This window comes from Anastrepha obliqua, chromosome 5, assembly GCF_027943255.1.
Source record: "Anastrepha obliqua isolate idAnaObli1 chromosome 5, idAnaObli1_1.0, whole genome shotgun sequence".
NCBI classification, from domain to species: Eukaryota; Metazoa; Arthropoda; class Insecta; order Diptera; family Tephritidae; genus Anastrepha; species Anastrepha obliqua.
In genome coordinates this window covers 34015910-34035151 of record NC_072896.1, presented here as the reverse complement: position 1 = coordinate 34035151, position 19242 = coordinate 34015910, and the positions used below count along the sequence as shown (strand labels likewise).

The window sequence follows — 19242 nt, the reverse complement described above, 5'->3', positions numbered from 1 at the left end:
AAATGCTATACATTTTGCGATTGGCCCCTAATGTCAGTTCTGTTTTGACATTTGTGTAGTAAACACATGCGAAATACACGTTAATAAACAATGTTACACTACACTGCTCCAGAACGCGGAATATTGCTGACTATTTATTTGACCAATAATCGGTCGGTGACTTTGGCACAACGTAAATTTCGTTGCAGATTTCCTCGCCGTCCAACGCCTACTGCTGGAACACTGCAACGTTTAGCCGCTCGCCTCGAAGAGACGGGCACAACACGAGATGCTGCCAGGCGTGGCAGACCCCTGCAGAGAATATTGCTGCTGTAGCCGAGGATGTCATGGAGGTGCCGTCGACATCGACCAGACGACGTGCCACGCAAATGGGTATCAGTCGACGGTCTTTACAGCGAATTTTGGTACAAGATTTGAAGATGTTTCCATACAAAGTCCAGACGGTGCATCAGCTGTTAGCTGCTGACCGCCAATCGCGTCTAACATACGCTCAAGCCATCCTTAATCACCACCAAGAGGAAGATGATTTTTCATCAAAAATAATCATGAGTGATGAGGCCCATTTCCATCTTAGCGGGTACGTAAATAAGCAAAATTTACGCTTCTGGGGCACTGAAAATCCGCGCGTAACCCACGAAGAGCCATTAAAACCGCTCAAAGTCACTGTATGGTGTGCTGTTTTCGCTGGAGGAGCCATCTTACCTTTTCTCTTCGAAGACGTCGCGGGCCAAACGGTTACTGTGAATGGTGAGCACTACAGAGCAATGATCAAGGAGTTCTTTTTGCCGCAACTTGATGAATTGGGATTGGAAAACATGTGGTTCCAACAGGACGTTGCAACGGCACACACTGCATGTGCCACAACCGATATGCTGAAGGATGCATTTCCCGGGCGCCTAATCTCCCGTTTTGGCGATTTGCACTGGCCAGCAAGATCGCCTGATTTGACCGCTCCAGACTTCTTTTTGTGGGCTTTTTGAAGTCGCGGGTTTATGTCAACAAGCCTAAGACTCTTGCAGCTCTTAAAGACAATATCCGTCAAGAATGTGAGGACCTATCGGCGGAAGTTTTGGCCAAAGTGATGGAAAATACCATAAAAAGGGCTGAAATGGCAATCAACTGTGGCGGCGGCCATTTACATGACATCATATTCTCGACTTGATGTAAAAAAAATTAAAAGACCAAATAAAAACAATCCACAAATTATCAAGAATCAATCCACAGAATCAATTAAATTACAGCCAAAAAACAACGCAAGGTTACTTTTGCGCCACCTGTTACTATAAATATGAATTCTTCAAAATTTTAACTCATAAATATTGATGTTTTCAATCATCTACTCTGTTTGTATTTTATGAAAAATTAATTAACTGACCTAATATAATATAAACTAGTTCGTTAACTGGAGTACTATAAACTGGTTCGTTAACTGACTCAATACCGACTAGTTAGTTAATTGATCTACAATAAACTAGTTAATTAACTAGTCCATTATGAACTAGTTAGTTAACTGATTCATTTTCCACTGGTTTCTTAACTGGGTTAACACAGATTCATTTGCTTAAAGATATATGTTTTTTTTTATTATAACAAGTTAATTAACTGACCTATTATTAGCTAATTCATGAGGTAGAATACTATAAACCACTTCATTAACTGGTTCATTACCAACTAGTTTGTTAGTTGACCTTCAGTTAACTAGTTCATTAACTAACACATTCACAACTAGGTCGTCAACTAAGCCATTCAGAACTAGTTTGTTAACTAATCCATTCTGAACTAGTTTGTTAACTGATCTACATTAAACTGAATTGTCACCTGGCTTAACATAGATGCATTTGTTGAAGGATAATTGTTTTGTAAATTAACTGGCGGACTATGAACTAGGTCGTTAACTAAACTACAATAAACTAGTTCACCAACTGGTTCACTATTAACTAGTTTGCTAACTAGCCTGCAATAAATCGGCTCATCAACTAACCCACAATAAACTAGTTCTATAACTAGTCCACCCTGAACTAGTTCATTAACTGGTCCATCTGGAACTGTTTTGTTACCTGTTATAACACTGAAGTATGTGCTTACTAGTTCTTCAACTCGTATATAGCTGATGCAGAGACTCACTGGTATATTAACGGCTATAATGCTGACGCAGAGGCTGACAATTGAAATTTCGTTGGCCATTACCTTATCAAAAATATCACTTGCTAGCATTATAAATAAGAGTCCAACTATAAACATTAGCCTCAGAGCATACTGGTAGCATGAAGTTCAGAACTGGTTGATTTGACTGCAGGGTATGTGGCTATGTATTGGCTATGACCACCAAGCAGTTACGAGTAAGAATAACAAAAGCACCTACAAACGCCTGCTAAAACAAACAGTGAAAGAAAAAAAACGCTAGCGTAACAAAATATCTCAGCAGTGAAAGCAACGGCAACAGCAAAAGCAACAATAACAATAAAAATAACACTTGCCAGTGCAGCACTTGGTGCTGTGTCATGTCTGCGAAATAGCCAAAATGGTCATGTGTGCAAAACTGAAGAGTGAAACTTTTTCATTTGCAACGAAAACAATCACAAACGCAGAACCAACCACTTGCGCACAAAAGAAAAATAAATATAAATCGAAATAAAATTTAATGTCGAAATGCTTCGAATGGATTGAAATGAGCAGAAGTGCGCACTCTTATTTTTTATATTTTTTTCCTTATTTTTTATTTTTTGTTTGTTTTATCCTTCTGAGTGTACACGCTTTCATAGCACACACTCAGCCATATATACACACATAGAAACACATTTCTTTTTCAACATTCCCATGCATTTGCGCTATCGTCGAAGGCACCCAATTATTGTTATTGGGCACCTCGCTCTTGCCGTCGTCACTGTCGTTTGATAGGCAATCTTGTGAAAGGCTGATAGCACGCCATTTTCACTTGATTTTCCCAGCCGGACATTGGATGCAGCGTTCCTCGAATTTTTGGCAATGGACGGCAATCTCATGGGACAGCTGAAGTTGAGAGAAATTTTGCTTGCGATTTCGTTTATTGAATTGCAGCGTTTTTATATGCAAAACTAAAATGAAGCACATCAATGTATGTGTGAATGGCTGCGTGCGAAGTTACATGAAATATCAAAACAAAAAAAAAAAGAAAAACTCTTTTACTTTTATATAATAATATTACAAAGAGAGATATGTGATGGATCCAGAACAAAAATTAAAGAAACTGTGAGTTATGTAGAACAAATATTTTTTGATAGAAGTTTCCAACTTTGGCGTATCAAAGCTAAAATGGCAGATTCTCAGTTTTGTCATACAAAATATAAATGCAGGCAGGTGTTTCTTTCATTCTCGAAATTAAATTATCTAAATATCTATGGCCGAATGGGTTGGTGCGTGACTACCATTCGGAATTCAGGGAGTGAACGTCGGTTCGAATCTCGGTGAAAGATCAAAAAATTAAGAAACAGTTTTTTCTAATAGCGATCGCCCCTCGGCAGGTAATGGCAAACCTCCGAGTGTATTTCTGCCATGAAAAAGCTCCTCATAAAAATATCTGCCGTTCGGAGTCGGCTTGAAACTGTAGGTCCCTCCATTTGTGGAACAACATCAAGACGCACACCACATATGGGAGGAGAAGCTTGGCCAAACACCCAAAAAGGGGGTACGCGCCAATTATATATATATATAAATATCTGCACCAAAGCCATGGCTTCGCACTTACGCGACCTGCGTCTACTGTGTGATGTGCCCACTAATCCAATACCTCCTTTCCCTTTTACTACTTTTTGCATTACTTTTGGAGAGCCTTGAACGGCATCCGCCAACGACCAATTCTATTCACCCACGTCTGGCTCCACCGTATTTGTAGCCAGCTTTCATGCTATAAGTTCGTCTTCATGTGTCTCTGTATGTGAGGTTTCGCTTTGTTTCACTGTGTCGAGGCCTCTGTTTTTTTTCGTAGAACGACCTCGATGTATCTCTTTACCGCGTTCCAGCTGTCCCCGCGTTCCAGCATTTTGCTCGCCGCGATGTCGTCAATCTCCTTCTTCAAAGCATCATCTGTCACAACTAAAAATCGATTAATCAGCGTCATCGCCCAGCGCTTCGCAATATATGCACTTGCGATCACTTAACTTGTCTATGCGGTATCTTCAGCAGTATTCGTGACCAGAAAAGTAAGTAAAACGTAGTTCATTTCCACGAAGTTCCTTTGAACCCATTTGCCCATTGATGGAATAAGTTTCACCGTCCATCCGCCACTCGGTTCAATGTCCCAACGACTTTGCCACCGCAGCATGGTTTGATATTTCCGTTCTGCGACGTTAGTGATGTCGTGTTTCTTCTTGAAGTCCCACGAATCTATTTGGGTCATGAGGTCGACGGGTATCTCCTCGCTGATCACAAAGACTGCAGCGCCAAAGACGGTGCGGTAGGCTGAGGCAATTCTAAGTTCAGCTGTTCGTTGCATAGCCTCCAGTGATTTGCGCTTGGCTTTGCAGTTTAGCGCATCTCCCCTTACTTCGCTATCGTACAGAGAATTGAGTTTGTGGCTGTCATGATTAGCTTTCTTGTGTTCTGTGTTGGGGTATTCTTAATGTCATTTCCTTCTAACAAACATCAATGGGAAGTGAGTTTGAAGGGCTATTTTTAATTCCTCCCTATGTATACCCCCAAAATTTATATTTAGTACCTCCGCATTCTCAAGTGCTTTTAGTGATCTTTGGATTATATTGTGCCTTTAATTACTGATATTTAAAAAAAACAAATATTAAGAAATATTAAGATTTTGCATAATCGATTGCAAAAATTATAAAAATTATCAAAGGAATAATACATGGAATAACTAAGAAGCCTCAAAGGTCTGCCCGGCTTTATGCGTAAACTAGAAAAATGTGCGCGAGACCACAGACGAACTGACTGAGTGAAGTACGAGTAGAAAGCTACCTTATCAATTCCGACTTATCAGCTATTGATCAGCTTGTACCGAAAAAAAAAACAGTGCGAAATTTCTCATTAAAGATTTCACCTAAATTCGTTTTTCTGTGTTTTCTTTTTTGTTTTTATTTTGCATTCAACTTTGTATTTGAATCTCCAGGCTTCCATCAGCTCGATAATTAAGGGTGGCAACCACATGGCGCGGTCAACCTAATGGATCTGCGTTATTTTGCAATGGTGATGATTCAGTGCCATTCTCGTGATGCTACCTGGTGGTTTTCTCCATATGTGGTCTATCTATCTGAGCTTTCGGCGAATTCCACTGGTCATCCGTCAACCCATATCTACCTTGCGTTATTGTGGTTAACTATCATAGCCTAGGTCTTGGCGATGTTGACCTCTAGTCCGACAAGCGTCCCAGCGCGACTAGTTTATCCGCCTTCGCTTGCATGTCAGAGAGTTTATGAGAGAGGAGGCAGACGTCATCGGCGAAGACCAGGTTCTCAAGATGCCTGGTGAAACTCCATACGATGCCTTTTTTGTGCGGGGTCAGTTGGCTCATGACGTCATCAAGGACGATGGCGAAGAGAAATGGTGACAGGGTACAACCTTGCCTTACGCCTGCGTTGATAGTGAATGGATCGCTGATATCGCCTTTGTGAAACACTACCGGAGTTCTCGTAAAGGGCTTTGATGAGGCGGATTATCCTGGCGGGAACTCCCTTTCTACTCAGTGCCATCCATATTGCGTCTCGTATGATAGTGTCGAACGCCTTTTTAAAGTCTACGAACAGCATGTAGAGCGGGAAGCGCCACCCAACTGGTTGTTTTACTATAGGGTTTTTCAATAAGGGCGGGTAGATGTTGAAATGGAATAAAATGGCGTTTGCTGCGTGGCACGTAGCGCCGTCCTGCTGGAACCACATGTCGTTTATGTCCATATGCTTCAATATGGGCCATAAGAAATTGGAAGGGCCACCACGTCTACCGAAAAATGGGCGCAATGCGCGCAACGTTTGCGTTAATGAACACTCATTTCGATAATAAAGTTTTACCATTTGAACGTGCTGTTCAATCGTCTAACTTACCATGATCATTTGGCATAAACAACTGAATAATAAACAGAAGATTTGACAGATGTCACCAAAACAAAATGGCTGCCATAGGGCGCCAAAATCGACCCGCGCCAATTAAAAAACCCTTTATAATCCGAAGTGTGTTGGCTTGATCAACACAGCTTTGGTGAGGGCGAAAACCAGCTTGCTCGTCTCTTAAGGAGCGTTCGATATCTTCGAGCCTACTTCGTATGATCACGGTTACAATTTTGTAGAAGGTGTTAAGAAGGGTTATTCCTCACCAGTTGCGCAGTCACGCAGGTCGCCTTTTTTAGGCAGCTTCACTATGATGCCTTTTGTCTAGAACAGTGGCAGCTTTTCATTGCTTCAGACGGCGGTGATGTGGAGATGAAACATTTCTGCTGATATTTCCGGGTCGGCAGTCATTAGTTCAGGCCGTATGCCATCTTCGCCCGCATCCTATATCTCCGCTAGGTTGGGGCAGGATGTTGGTATTTTATTGCTGTATGTTGTTGTGCTGCCCACTTTTAAGCTAGGTATACTGCTAAGAGCAATGTTGCTAGTTGCTTAAAACTGTTCCCTGCATCTGCGGATCCGGTCATCATTGGAAGTCAGCAAAGCACCATTCAGATCTCTGATCGGCTGGTTGCTGTTACTCCACTGGTTGGTTAGGCGGTCAACTATGCGGTACAGCTGTCTCATGTTGTTTACTCCTGCTGCCGCTTAGGCATCGTTAGCAAGGTCTTCAACAAACTTTCTCTTATCGTTTCTGGCCGATTTCTTTACATACTTCGCCACCTCTCTCTAAGCTCGTTTCCGGGCTGAATGATGCCACAAGAAATGTCAAAGGTCCACGGTTTGCCGTTGGTGGTCTTTAGTGGGTCAAAGTTTTCCTGAGTGATCTACCGGAGCGTGGCGTTTGTAACAAAAGTGTAATTTTTTTTATTTTTAATTTCAGTTTTGTTCTTTAATTTTTAATTTTCGTTTAGAATTTTTTTAAATTTTTATTTCATTTTTATTAAAAAATTCTCCCGGGTGTAGAGCAGAAGTATCAGCATAATTTTTTATCAACCTTTTATACAAAGTATACCAAATTCATCCTTGAAACTGCTACTAGCTCTGTTGTACTTATTTTTTAATTTCTACAATTCCATTCCCAATGTAATGAAAACTATTGCAACAGAAGTGAGCTCCCTCAGCTATTAATGTCCTTGACGAATATTTTAGCCTTAATTGTTTTATTGTATATAATTCTCGTTTTGCATATGTATGAGATATTTAATATCGCAAGCATGCACACATTCACACCTACCACACACTACTTGTGTGAAATTTTCTGTCACACAACTACACTTCAATGTCAAAGGACTGTCAATGCCGCAGGATAACTGTGATATGGACAGCAATCATTCAAAGCTGACAGAATATTTACTTGAAGGCGTAGAGATTCGTAAATGTAATCACATTTATATTCATACATAAATAAATGTGCTCGTACACGTATGAGAGTATGTTTGCATGTGTGTATGTATGTACGAGTGTGTGTGTATATGGTATGTAGGTTTAAAGATAAATTCATTAAAAATCATTTCCAAAACTGTTCACATATTTGCACTTGTATCGGGCGTGTTTTTAAGAGCTTGAGAACTTCAAATGATAATACAAAACATGAATTTTGATAGAATGAATTTCTTTTTACAAACTGGTAGTTAATTTCATACGGTGTCTAGGTTTGGCGGCCAACACTTCTATGTTATAACGTTTAGAAATCATTCAAAGGGATGCTAGTCTCTTCACAAGCGGGACACTAAAGTATACATCCACGGCAGCGATGAGATATTCATTGGTGCATCTAATTCGTATTGAGGGCTACAGCAATCAACTGGCGGCGAAATCGGCACTTAGGTTAAGAGAATCTTCTTACTTAGCCACTAACAGGAAGGGTCACGCAAAAATACTGAACGAAAACCCCTTCCTACATCAAACAGAAGACTTTTGTAACTCAGGAGAGCTGCATCTAAATACATCCTTTAACACAACTTTCCCAACACGAGAAGATTGGGACGATGGAGTAATGGACAATAGATATGGAGTCAGTATCTATACTGATTTTTCCAAGCTCTATGAACACGTGGACGGAGGCCTTCACTCTAAAGAAATGAGTGCCAACATCTGTTGATCTTAAAAAAAAGTGTTCTCACCACAAGAGAAGTAAATATATATTCAGATAGCCAATCAGCCGTGAAATCATTACAATACAGGGTTTGGTTGAAAAGTAGTGAGCCTTATTTTTTTAAGCAGTTTTATTAAACCTTTTGGCTTATACAACTAATATTCTTCAAAATAGGATCCTTGAGCGTCAATACACCGCTGGTTACGGTCCTTTCACTGCAGGAACAGGAAACATTTTTTAAACTCATTCGCCGGAATCGCGTTTAATTCGGCTGTCACAGTTTTTTGGAGCTTTCTTTTCTGACGCGGGAACAAATAGAAGTCCGAAGGGGACAGGTCTGGGCTGTAGGGAGGGTGGGGAAGCACCGGAACCCCCACCTTGGCCAATGCAGAGGTGCAGAGGAAGGCAGTGTGCGCCGGCGCATTGTCGTGATGAAGGGTCCAATTGTCGACGAGGTCGGGCCGAGCCCGGACGACGCGGTTTTTCAGCCGAAGGAGCACTTCTTTGTAAAATGCCGCGTTCACAGTGCTTCCTGCAGGTACAAAAATTTGATCGAGTAACGTTGCTCCAACGATTGCTGCATTCTCGCCACTGCAAAATTCTAACACACTTTTAAAACAGCTTTCACGTGCAGAGTGATGTTGACTGCACCGCTGTTGCCAGCCTACTGGGGCCGGTTTCTAGTGGAAGCGAAAGTCAAACGATCATTTTCCCCCACCAGCCGATTCGGTTGATCGCTTGGCAGACGCTCCGCGCGGGAAGGCTTTTTACTTTTCAATCAAACCCTGTAATCTAATATTAACTCGAAGAAAGTAAAAGAATGTATTGACGTTTTGACAGAAATATTATACTAGTTTAGAATAAACCTGCTCTGGGTACCGGGTTATAGTGACATAGAAGGTAACTGGAGAGCAGATGAACTAGCGCGATTGGGTACCACATTACCGATCCCACCAGTTAAAGCGAACATACCTATACCTCTAACAACTTGTAAGCTACTGATAGACAAACACACTATCAGTACTGCTAACAGGCTATGGACTTAGTCCCCGGTCTGTGCAACAAGTATAGAATGACGTGGCCAGAAAAGAACATGGGCCGCACAAATCGACTGTTGAAACTGAACAGGAAGGATGTGAGAAGTCTTGGGGTTATAACAGGGCACTGTCTTATAGGCAGGCGTGCCAGTAGAACTGTAACGACATTGAAGAAGAAGAGACTATAGAACACTTTCGATGAAAAAATTCTCGGAAAAATTTCTTTCAATAACTTGGCAGAAGTAGTCAATTTAAAATTAACAAGAATTGTTAGATAGGTATATTAAAGCCACTGGGTGGTTCAATGAGGACAGTGTAGAGTGAGGAGAGGGGACAGCCCTAGTGGTACGAGTATCCCAATGGGCGTACAGCAGGCCTAGGTGTACCAATTGGGAACCACTTTACCCACCTACCTACCTACCTATATAATTTCATGGCACGATATCCGGCATATGCCGGCCGTGGTTACGACTTACATAGTCCATTCGATCAGTATAATTTTTGACTACTGTTTCCAATAAATCTAGCCATATGGTGTCCATGGTGGCTTGAATATTGCAATAAATCGATTGTTAAGTGTTCTGAATGCATGTTTCGCCGCCTTGTTGGAAGAAAATGTCGTCGGTGCTCAGCTGATTTTAGAAAAAACGAAAATTGCTGCATCTCAACGACACCATATCGGAACCACTGATAGTGGGTGCACAGCAGTTCGAAACAGTTGACAAATTCTGCTACCTTGGCTGCATGGTCACTGCGAATGGCGTTTCTGAGGTGGATGTCAAATACAGAATTAGCAAAGCTTAATCATTTTTCCGCATTCTCGCTCCGTTGTGGCAAAACAACAGTATCAGTCTTCACACCAAACTGCGCATCTTCAATTCGAACGTCAAATCTGTTCTAATGTATGATTGTACCACTTGGAAAGTAACTACGAAGAGCACGAAGTTCCTGCCTTCGTCGGATTTTGCGAATTTTCTGGTCACGGATAGTAACCAACGGCGAGTAGTTGACGCAAGCTAACCAGGTCAACGCTGCTTCAAAAATCAAAAAAGATAATGGCAATGGATTGGTCACACGCAAACGAAAAACAACGACTATGCCACTAAGAAAGCGCTGCGCTGGAATCCATTTCAACAAATTGGTAGAAGAGTTGGTAGACTTCGTACCACCTGGCAGTACTCAACAGAAGCTGAAATGAAGTCTCTTGTATTATCGTGCCTTGAGCTGAGATCCCTAACACAAAAGACGAGACTTGACGCCATGCTTCAAATAGAAGTTAGAGGATGACATGCATATATATATTCCTCATATCGATGGAAATAAAAACCGAACTTGGCGAACAGATTTATTATTGTATTATTTTATTTTATTTATTTTTTTTTTTGTTTTTTCAAAGTAGAGTTCCACAATTTGGAAATCTTCTTCTGGCAATACATATTCATGATGACTTGACGAACCTTCTTTTTTCCTTGTTCCCTCCTCTCGGGAGCATAGAGCCTCGACAAGGCATTTTCCTTGCGTTGGTAACGTTAATCTATTTGATTTCTGACTCGGAAGGTGATTAGCCTGCCGCTACCAGTCCTTAACTTAAGACCAACACCTTCTTACTACTTGGAGCGCCATCTGCGTTTTACATTTTTCTGCCAGAAGGGTCGCACAGATGGTTGAGGACTTCACTAATGTTGATGTGTCTGCACTACTACCACGGTTGCCCGCTTCCTCTTGCTGGCGCCACTGATGCGTTGTGTAACTTTGTGTTTTTCTCTGTTTTAGCTTATTTTACCAGCCACAATGCAAATAATGCGCTGACTATTGTGCGGGAGTGAGGATGGAAAGAATGAGTTTGGATTTGAGGAGTGAATTTTAAAATGTTTTTGGGATGGAAAATTATTAGAAATAGGAAGTTTAGGTAAATTTGGAAAAGTGCATGGGCCGTGCTTTACGTTGGATACGAACCCATAACCTCTGGGATGGCAGGCCAATGCACTTACGTTAAACTACCGAGGTCTTGACGAACCTTACTGAACAGAAATGCCAACACAGTTTGCCATTCTCAACTGTCAAGTCAAAATTTTCGATATCGATAGTTCTCATGTAGCTAAAAAAACACCCGATGTTCGTAAATGTTTCTGGTTTGTGTGTGTGTGGGTTCTGATTATTGACACAAGGATATTATTACAGTTTCATATCATAATATTTGTGCGCTTATGTCGCCTTTTGACTGTTAACAACTGAATCTGAGTAAATTGTGTGACTTAATAGTGAATGTATGTGTGTGTGTGTGTGTGTGTGCATGTGCGTATTTGTGTGTGTAGCTAGGTAATGCACATTTCGGTGTATGAGTGGTAAAATGAAATAACCAACACTTAAATGGGCAAGTTATAAAAATATTTATAATGCAGTGATTGCTTGTGCTTTTCCTGGCAGATGGGACGGCCTGTTGACGTACGATTGTGTAAAGTGTTGTGACAAGGTTAATTTATGGGTTATTAAACCTTCTTGCGCACATAGTCGCACATCTATACGTATGTACATCAATTTGTTTTCCACTGAAGCCCTTCTAAGAATGGAGGTCAAATAGCTGGTATTGTTTATATGTACATACTTCTTCTTCTTGGGTGGCGCGATGATCGCTCAAGCGATTTTGGCCGAGATTAACAAAGCACGGCCGTGGGACACCACAAGTGAGAGCAAGCCCAAAAACATTCATATATAAATAAGTGCAATGATACATCGAAGTTAAAAGCGTTGATGACGTCCCCAGACGAGGCCCTCTCCAAAGCAAGATCAGAAAATCATTGATTTGCTTATGACAAATCCGAACTTATCGTTGCGTGAAGCTAAAGCTAAGAAAAAGTGGTGTTAACCCTCCGTTGGCCATCCGGGTCTAGCCAGACTTTTTCGAATTTGGACGTGAATTTAACTTATTTCTATTATAAAGGGTTTTCCAACAACAGGTATTATTTTGATTAGCCCGCTATTCCGATAGATGTCACTTTTGAAGCTGTCATTTTCTGATATTTGACAAGTAGGAACTACGCCATTACAAAAATTGGAACGATACACGCTTAAACAACGCATTGAAATTCTTAAAATTTACCATGAAAATGCGGCCGCCGTAGCCGAATGGTTTGGTAAGAGACTGGACCTCGGTGAAACTCCAAGTTAAGAAAAACATTTTTCAAATAGCGGTCGCCCCTCGGCAGGCAATGGCAAACCTCCGAGTGTATTTCTGCCATGAAAAACCTCCTCATAAAAATATTTGCCGTTCGGAGATGGCCTGAAACTGTAGGTCCCTCCTTTTGTGGAACAACATCAAGACGCACACCACTAATAGGAGGAGGAGCACAGCCAAACACCCAAAAAAAGGGTGCACGCGCCAATTATATATATAAATGGTGAAAATTTGGCAGAGACGGTTTATAAAACTCGAACATTTTTGGGTCATCATGAAGCACCTTGTCGGACCACAATACAGTCGGACCGCAAAACAGAAAAACTTCGAGCTGTTGGAACAAATTAGTGATGTGAGGAATAAAACCCGTACACGTTGCTGAAGAACAGCTGAAAATATGGCTGTTGTAGCCGAAAGTGCCGAAGAAAACCCAGGTTTGTCCATTCCTTGTCGTTCTTTGGAATTAGGCATTCCACAAACGTCATTACACCGTATTTTGTATAAAGATTCGGGTTTTAAGCTTTATGAAGTCCAGCTAACACAAGAACTCAAGCCGGCCGATCATCAGCAACATTGTGGCTTTGCTGATTGGGTCGTTGAAATGCATGAAAATGATCCGGAATTCCATTGAAAAATCATCTTGAGTGATGAGGCCCATATCCACCTCGGTGGCTTCTTCAACAAGCAAAATTGTCGGATCTGGGGCTCAGAAAACCAAGAGTTATTGTTGAAAGCCTCTCTATCCTGAACGTGTGACTATTTGATGCGGTTTAAGGTCCGGCGGAGTCATTGGAGCTTACGGTTTCGAAAATGAAGCTGGAGCAACAGTTATGGTGAATGGATTGCGTTATAGAGAGATGATTAATAATTTTTTATGGCCGGAATTGGATGGTATTGAACTGGACAACGTTTATTTCAACAAGACGGCGCTACGTGCTACACAAGCAACGAAACCATCGATCTTTTAAGGGAATAACACTTGTTATTGAAAAACCTATAATAATATTTAATCTTCCATCGATTTATGGATATAACCTTTTAAAGATGAACCTGAACACGACGAAAAAAGGTAAGACTCTGGTACCCTGCCGACAGTTTTATAACAGATGTCCCACGGAGGTTTGATGTATCCAAAGACACGATTCGAGGACGTTTACATGCAGAAGATCTCGAGTTCTGGATCACATTGAAAAAACCGCTGTTCTAATTATCACACATTGAAAAAAAACACACACGGGCTAAGGCAAATTCAGACTGGAATTGGACAAACGTATTATTCACGAAGGAATCTTCCTTTTCGGTGAATAGTTGCATACGTCGGTACTGATAATCCAAAACTTAAAGTGCGTATTGGGGACTGCTTCTGCGGAAAAGGATTTGACAGTTACTTGTGTGTTTACCGCCAATTTTAATGCAGTTCTGATGAATAAAGTTTACCGAAATTCATTATTACCGTGAGCTACGCAGATATTTGGAAGGATCAGCTAACCTAGGATTTTACAAGAAGATGACCATCTCAAGTAACGAAGTTGAATAGAAAAACGGGATTGAAATGTTGGATTGTCCTTCACAGTCGCCTGATGCCAACCCTATTGAAAATATTGGGCCTGGGAATAAATTTCCAGATGGTAATCCGAAGGTGCAATGTGTGGGGAATATGGCGGCTGGGGCAATATTTCTCAATTCAGTCGGCCTTAATATTTGTTGACCGATTTAGCAACGTATGGTTTGGCGTTGTCATGCAGCAAAATAAGTTTGTCATGTCAACCGACCCATTCCGACCGGTTTTCTTGATAAAGCTCGATTCAAACGCATTAGCTGTAATCGATAACGATCGCCAGTGATGGTCTCAGATGGTTTAAGGAGTTCACAATAGATGACACCCGTCTGATCCCACCAGATGCACAACATAACCTGTAAAGCATGATTTTTTTTTTCGTTGTCGATGGACCTGGTTAACCTGGCAGACTCTAATATTTTTGACGCCTAGGGTTATCATAACAAATCCATTTTTCATCGCCAATGAAGATGTGATGCAGAAAACTTTTTCTTTTCCGCCATTCAAAACGCATATCTCTCGATATCTCTTTCCTTCAATTGCTCTGCCATCCAGTTACCTGCTTTCTGGACCATTCCCATCACGTGCAAACGTTTACCGCCGATTGATCTGTCAACATCCAACTCTTTAGACATCTCATCAAGGGTTCGACATACGCCTTCATCCAATAATTGCCGTAGTTGAAAGTCTTCGAATTTTTTCGTTGCCCCTTCGCGATCTTTATCACTCACTTCGAAATTGCCACTTTGGAAGCGTCGAAACCACTCTTTACAAGTCATATTTTGTTGGAGCGTGATTACCCTAAATATTGATTAAAATACGACACGCTTCTACTGCACTTTTCTTTAAAAGGTAGTAATAAAGCATGACTTCCCGCAAATGCAGTTTTTTCGCACGTAGACCTTTTTGACGTCAGATAAAAAAGTAGATTTACGCTTCAAACGAATACTGCGATCAAGACCTCACATATATAACTTCAAATAACCAGTATATTACTAGAGCGAACACAAAAATAGTATCAGCAGCGACACCCCTTTTACGAAGGCGGAAATTTATTCCCATATCCATGTAGTATAGTAAATACTAAAAATCCGTAGTTTGGTCAAATATGATAGTTTCTAAGTCATGGTGCTCTTGCTTCTATTAAACAGGCTGTACCAGTTATATACCCATGAAATGAGACTTTCAGTTATTAGTCCATAAATATCGTTAGGAGTATTTTTAAACCTTCCCAAATGTCTTGTTTTTTTCGTCCGTCATCTGTCAACAATATTCAGTTCACTGTTTGTTACGTTTCATACAACAAAGCATTTTTGTCGCTCTTAAAAATGTCGAATTACGTTCCTGCAAACTACGATTTGCGGACATCGTTGAGAACCGAAAAACCACTTGTGAAATGCTGCTCTCCCGGTTTAAAAGGAAGTCTTATTTGCATCGAATCGTTACGGGTGATGAAAAATTGGTGTATTTCTCCAATCCCGAGCGTAAACGATCGTATGGTCCGCCCGGCCACAAGCCAAAAACAACGGCCAAACCGAATCGCTTCGGGCGCAAAGCAATGCTGTGTGTTTTCTGGGATCAACGTGGTATGATTTGGTACGAGCTATTAAAACCAGGTGAAACAGTTGACGGTGCACGCTACCAACGACAATTGGCCGATTTGAACAGCGCTATACACCGAAAATGCCCAGAATATGCCGATCGGCGTCACAAAGTAACCGCTGGTGCATGCGGCTTACTCACCAAACTTGGCGCCTTCCGATTATCATTTCTTTGCATCGATGAGCCACGCACTTTCCGAGCAGCGCACAGTGGTCCCGCCGCGTAGGAAGAGCGGTCATAAGAACTTTTGGCGTGATAAATGACTTTTTAGTACGTTTTTAAGTTGAGAAATATTTTTATTTGTTAAAAAAACATAAAGACTTATAAAAAGTAATATATATATAATAAGGATATATATAAGATATAATAATAATAATATATAATAAAGTAATATATAATTAATATAAAAAGTCAAAGGAAAATTAGGTACACACACATTTTTTATTAAAATTTTTTTGTTTCGTTTAAAGTTTTGCATAAATCTTAATAAACAATAATAGAAAAAAAAACATTAAACTGCGAAAGGATTTTGATGCCTTTTAACTTATTCTTATTTATGAAAACAATAAAATATTCACTTCCAAAAAAGTTAATGTACTTAGAAATACAAAACTTTTAACTCAATAAATCCAACACCTCTCTTGGCATCATAGATTTCTTTTTACATGGTAATTTTCGTAGACTAGATATAAATATATCGGAATTAAGAAGAAGCCTGTGCAAAAGATCCGTGTTAGTTACAGTTCTTGAGTGCTTTCTGGTATTGTCACGTCTGAATTGTTTCACTAATTTATTACATGATTCAGCTGCCTCCTCTGATAATTCTCCAATTGTAAATAAACAATGATCGATTACCTCCGACCAATGAATGAGCACTTTATGAACTGGTGAAGGTAAATTATACCATTAATATTTACTAACTAGAATTTTAGCAGTGTCTAGTGCATATATTTTGAATTTATTCGAATTAATTTTAAAACCAGATGAAAGACATTGTAGGAGATAACTACATCTGTCTATAACGTGTTTGTCTATTCCTGTGATTTCGGATGATATGGTTGAATGAAGGAAACATTTTCGTGCTGTATTTCCATCATTAGAGGTGCCACTTCCTCCACTTCGCGGTTTGTCAACTATCAAGCCTAATTGTTCTCTAAACTCCCTCTGAACAAATTCCTTTCTCTTAGCTAAAAGTGCTTTTTCCTCAGATGAACGTGCTTGCCACCTTTTAAATTCGATTCTATAAGAAGCATGAATAAAGTATTCAAAAAATCTAATCCAAGAATGCAGGGGTAGTAAACCAAATTCAAATCTACTGGAGTTTACTTGTTTGTTTCTACACTTTTCTAAGTCATTCATTTCTTTAGGTGTCGCACCACAAATATAACATTTACTTGTAGATAAGTCACATAGGTACAGATTAGACCCTATATCAAGCGCAATCGCAAGTCATCGCAGCTGGAAATTATTTTTCCTTAAAGAGGACATACGTAAGAATATTTTAATGTATGTTTCATTTGTGCAGATTCGTGCGAACTTAGTTAAAACTTTACAAACTTCTTAAAAAAAAAAATTAACCGCAAGTATTTCGTGCGGTCTGAAAACCTATTAAATAATAATTAAAAAAGATAACAAAACGTTTAACATGTCGTACATACCTTCAACTTGAATTTTCATTGTACAACAGGTCATAAACACAGTAGTGCTTAGAAAAATAACACTTCCCGGAACTGCGTAAGTACGAAGCGGAGACCACGCTAACTACCACTTTTCAAATTCTCTTACTTTGGAGGCACAATTATAAGTGAATTGTTTGTGCAGTTGAAATTTGTTTTGTACTCTAAGTTACTATGACTAATGAACTAACATTTAGCTAAATATTGTTGCATAATTTTAACATGACTATTTTCATCCAATGTCCTATGGCGGAACCACTGTGCAGCGCTTCAATTCTCACGAAGAAGCCAAAAAATGGCTCGATGTTTGGTTTGCGGCCAAAGGTGGCCAATTTATTTGCGCGGCATGCACAAATTGCCTGAGAGATGGGAAAAATGTGTCGCTAGCAATGGCTATTATTATGAAGATTAAATTTATAACCATTTTTTGTTAATAAACGTTTGAAATTGAAAAAAAAGTCTGATTTCATTTGAAAAATTTTACCTTTGAAACCGTCCCGAAAAAGTAAGAATTAGTAGAATTAGATTGTCTCAAGAACAGACCATTAACCAGCCAACCAAAAAGAAAAAAAATCTCCCACGAATATGAGCAGGACAAGTGCAAAGCGGCTATCTCATATCATTATTTCTTATTCTTCGGCCTCTAATCAGTATTAGACCTACATTTGTTTATTTATTTATTAATTTAATTGTTGTTTCTTGTTTTTGTTTTGCAGCGCCCGATCACAGCAACTACCGCAGCGATGCAAAATCGGCCACGAACAAACACGACGCCGATTCCCTGACCGACGACAATGACGCCATAAACGGCGCAGCCTGCACCACAACCAGCACGCATGCGCTGCTACTTTATGTAGGCGCGGCACTATTTTTCGCATTTCGCGTGCGGGTGTAGCAAATAGCAAAGGGAGAGAAACAACAACAATGGCAACCATATAACTGGCGGAAGCAGTAATGGGACGGACAAACTGTAAATTAATTATTACAATAAATAAAGAAAAGTTAAGGCCTAAAACAAATAAGAGTTACAAGTAAAATAAATTTAGGCGTAAGTTAAAAAAACAAAAACAAAAAACTGCTTAACGAGTATGGGAACTTAAAAAGAAAAGCAAAATGTTTTTAACTGTATATGTATGTATGTATGTTAGGCGCTAAGCAACAAAGAGACAAAGCTTATAAATATTAGCAACATTTTCGTAAGCTGCGTTGGCTGAAATGCAATAAATTAGATGACAAGATTTATATACTCAATTAGTTGCCTAATTTATTGACAGGAAAAAAAAACGAAAATTACAGAAAGCAGAAATAGTTGTAAATTAATTAAGTGTAAAATGCAGTTAATTAAATTTCGATTAAAATCAAGGAAGTGTATAGGAAGCAAGCGGAAAAATTAAACGTCAGTTGATTTATGTAAATTAGTGCACTCTGCTTGAATAGTTTAAGGCTCCGCATTAGCGCACGCAGGCATAGAAATACATACACACACAACATGTACATACATACATATGGTACGCATACACACATATACATATACAAAAGTACAGTTGTGTTACATACAAATACACATTTATTTAGGTACTGCATTTTATATGTAGTTGTAGCTGTGCTGTGTAACGGTGCAACACCGCAATGCACATTTGTTGTTAACGATGCTTGGTTTTGGGAAGATTATATGAAAAGAAGAAGAAGAAAATTAATGAAATTATAATAAGTATATAAGGCAACTAATTTAAGCTAAAGTCAAACCAATTTACTATAAGAAGGGGAATATAAAAACAGCGTAAAATATAATCCATCTAATACAAAAAATGTGAAAGAAAAATAAATGTTCAATTTGAAATGAAAATATAATTTTAATTTAACTTGATTGCTCGCTGTTTTTCATGAAAATAACATACATTGCGAAACTTTATCAGTCTGACAGGTCACCAAGCATCAAATTGTTTCACGTCGCCACCAGGATAGTTGTTGTGGATGTCAGTATGCTGAAATCATCACAGAATCTGC

The 19242-nt window shown here is 39.7% G+C and overlaps 1 protein-coding gene across 1 annotated transcript in view; it reads left to right on the top strand.

The window, feature by feature from the left end:
* Positions 1–18130, top strand: part of LOC129248269 (cell adhesion molecule 1) — a 371310-nt gene extending 353180 nt beyond the window's left edge. Inside the window, exon 11 of the mRNA XM_054887754.1 lies at positions 17952–18130. Coding sequence (XP_054743729.1) covers positions 17952–18130 — 179 coding nt within the window. The remainder of the gene's footprint in view (positions 1–17951) is intronic.
* The last annotated feature ends 1112 nt before the right edge of the window (positions 18131–19242 follow it).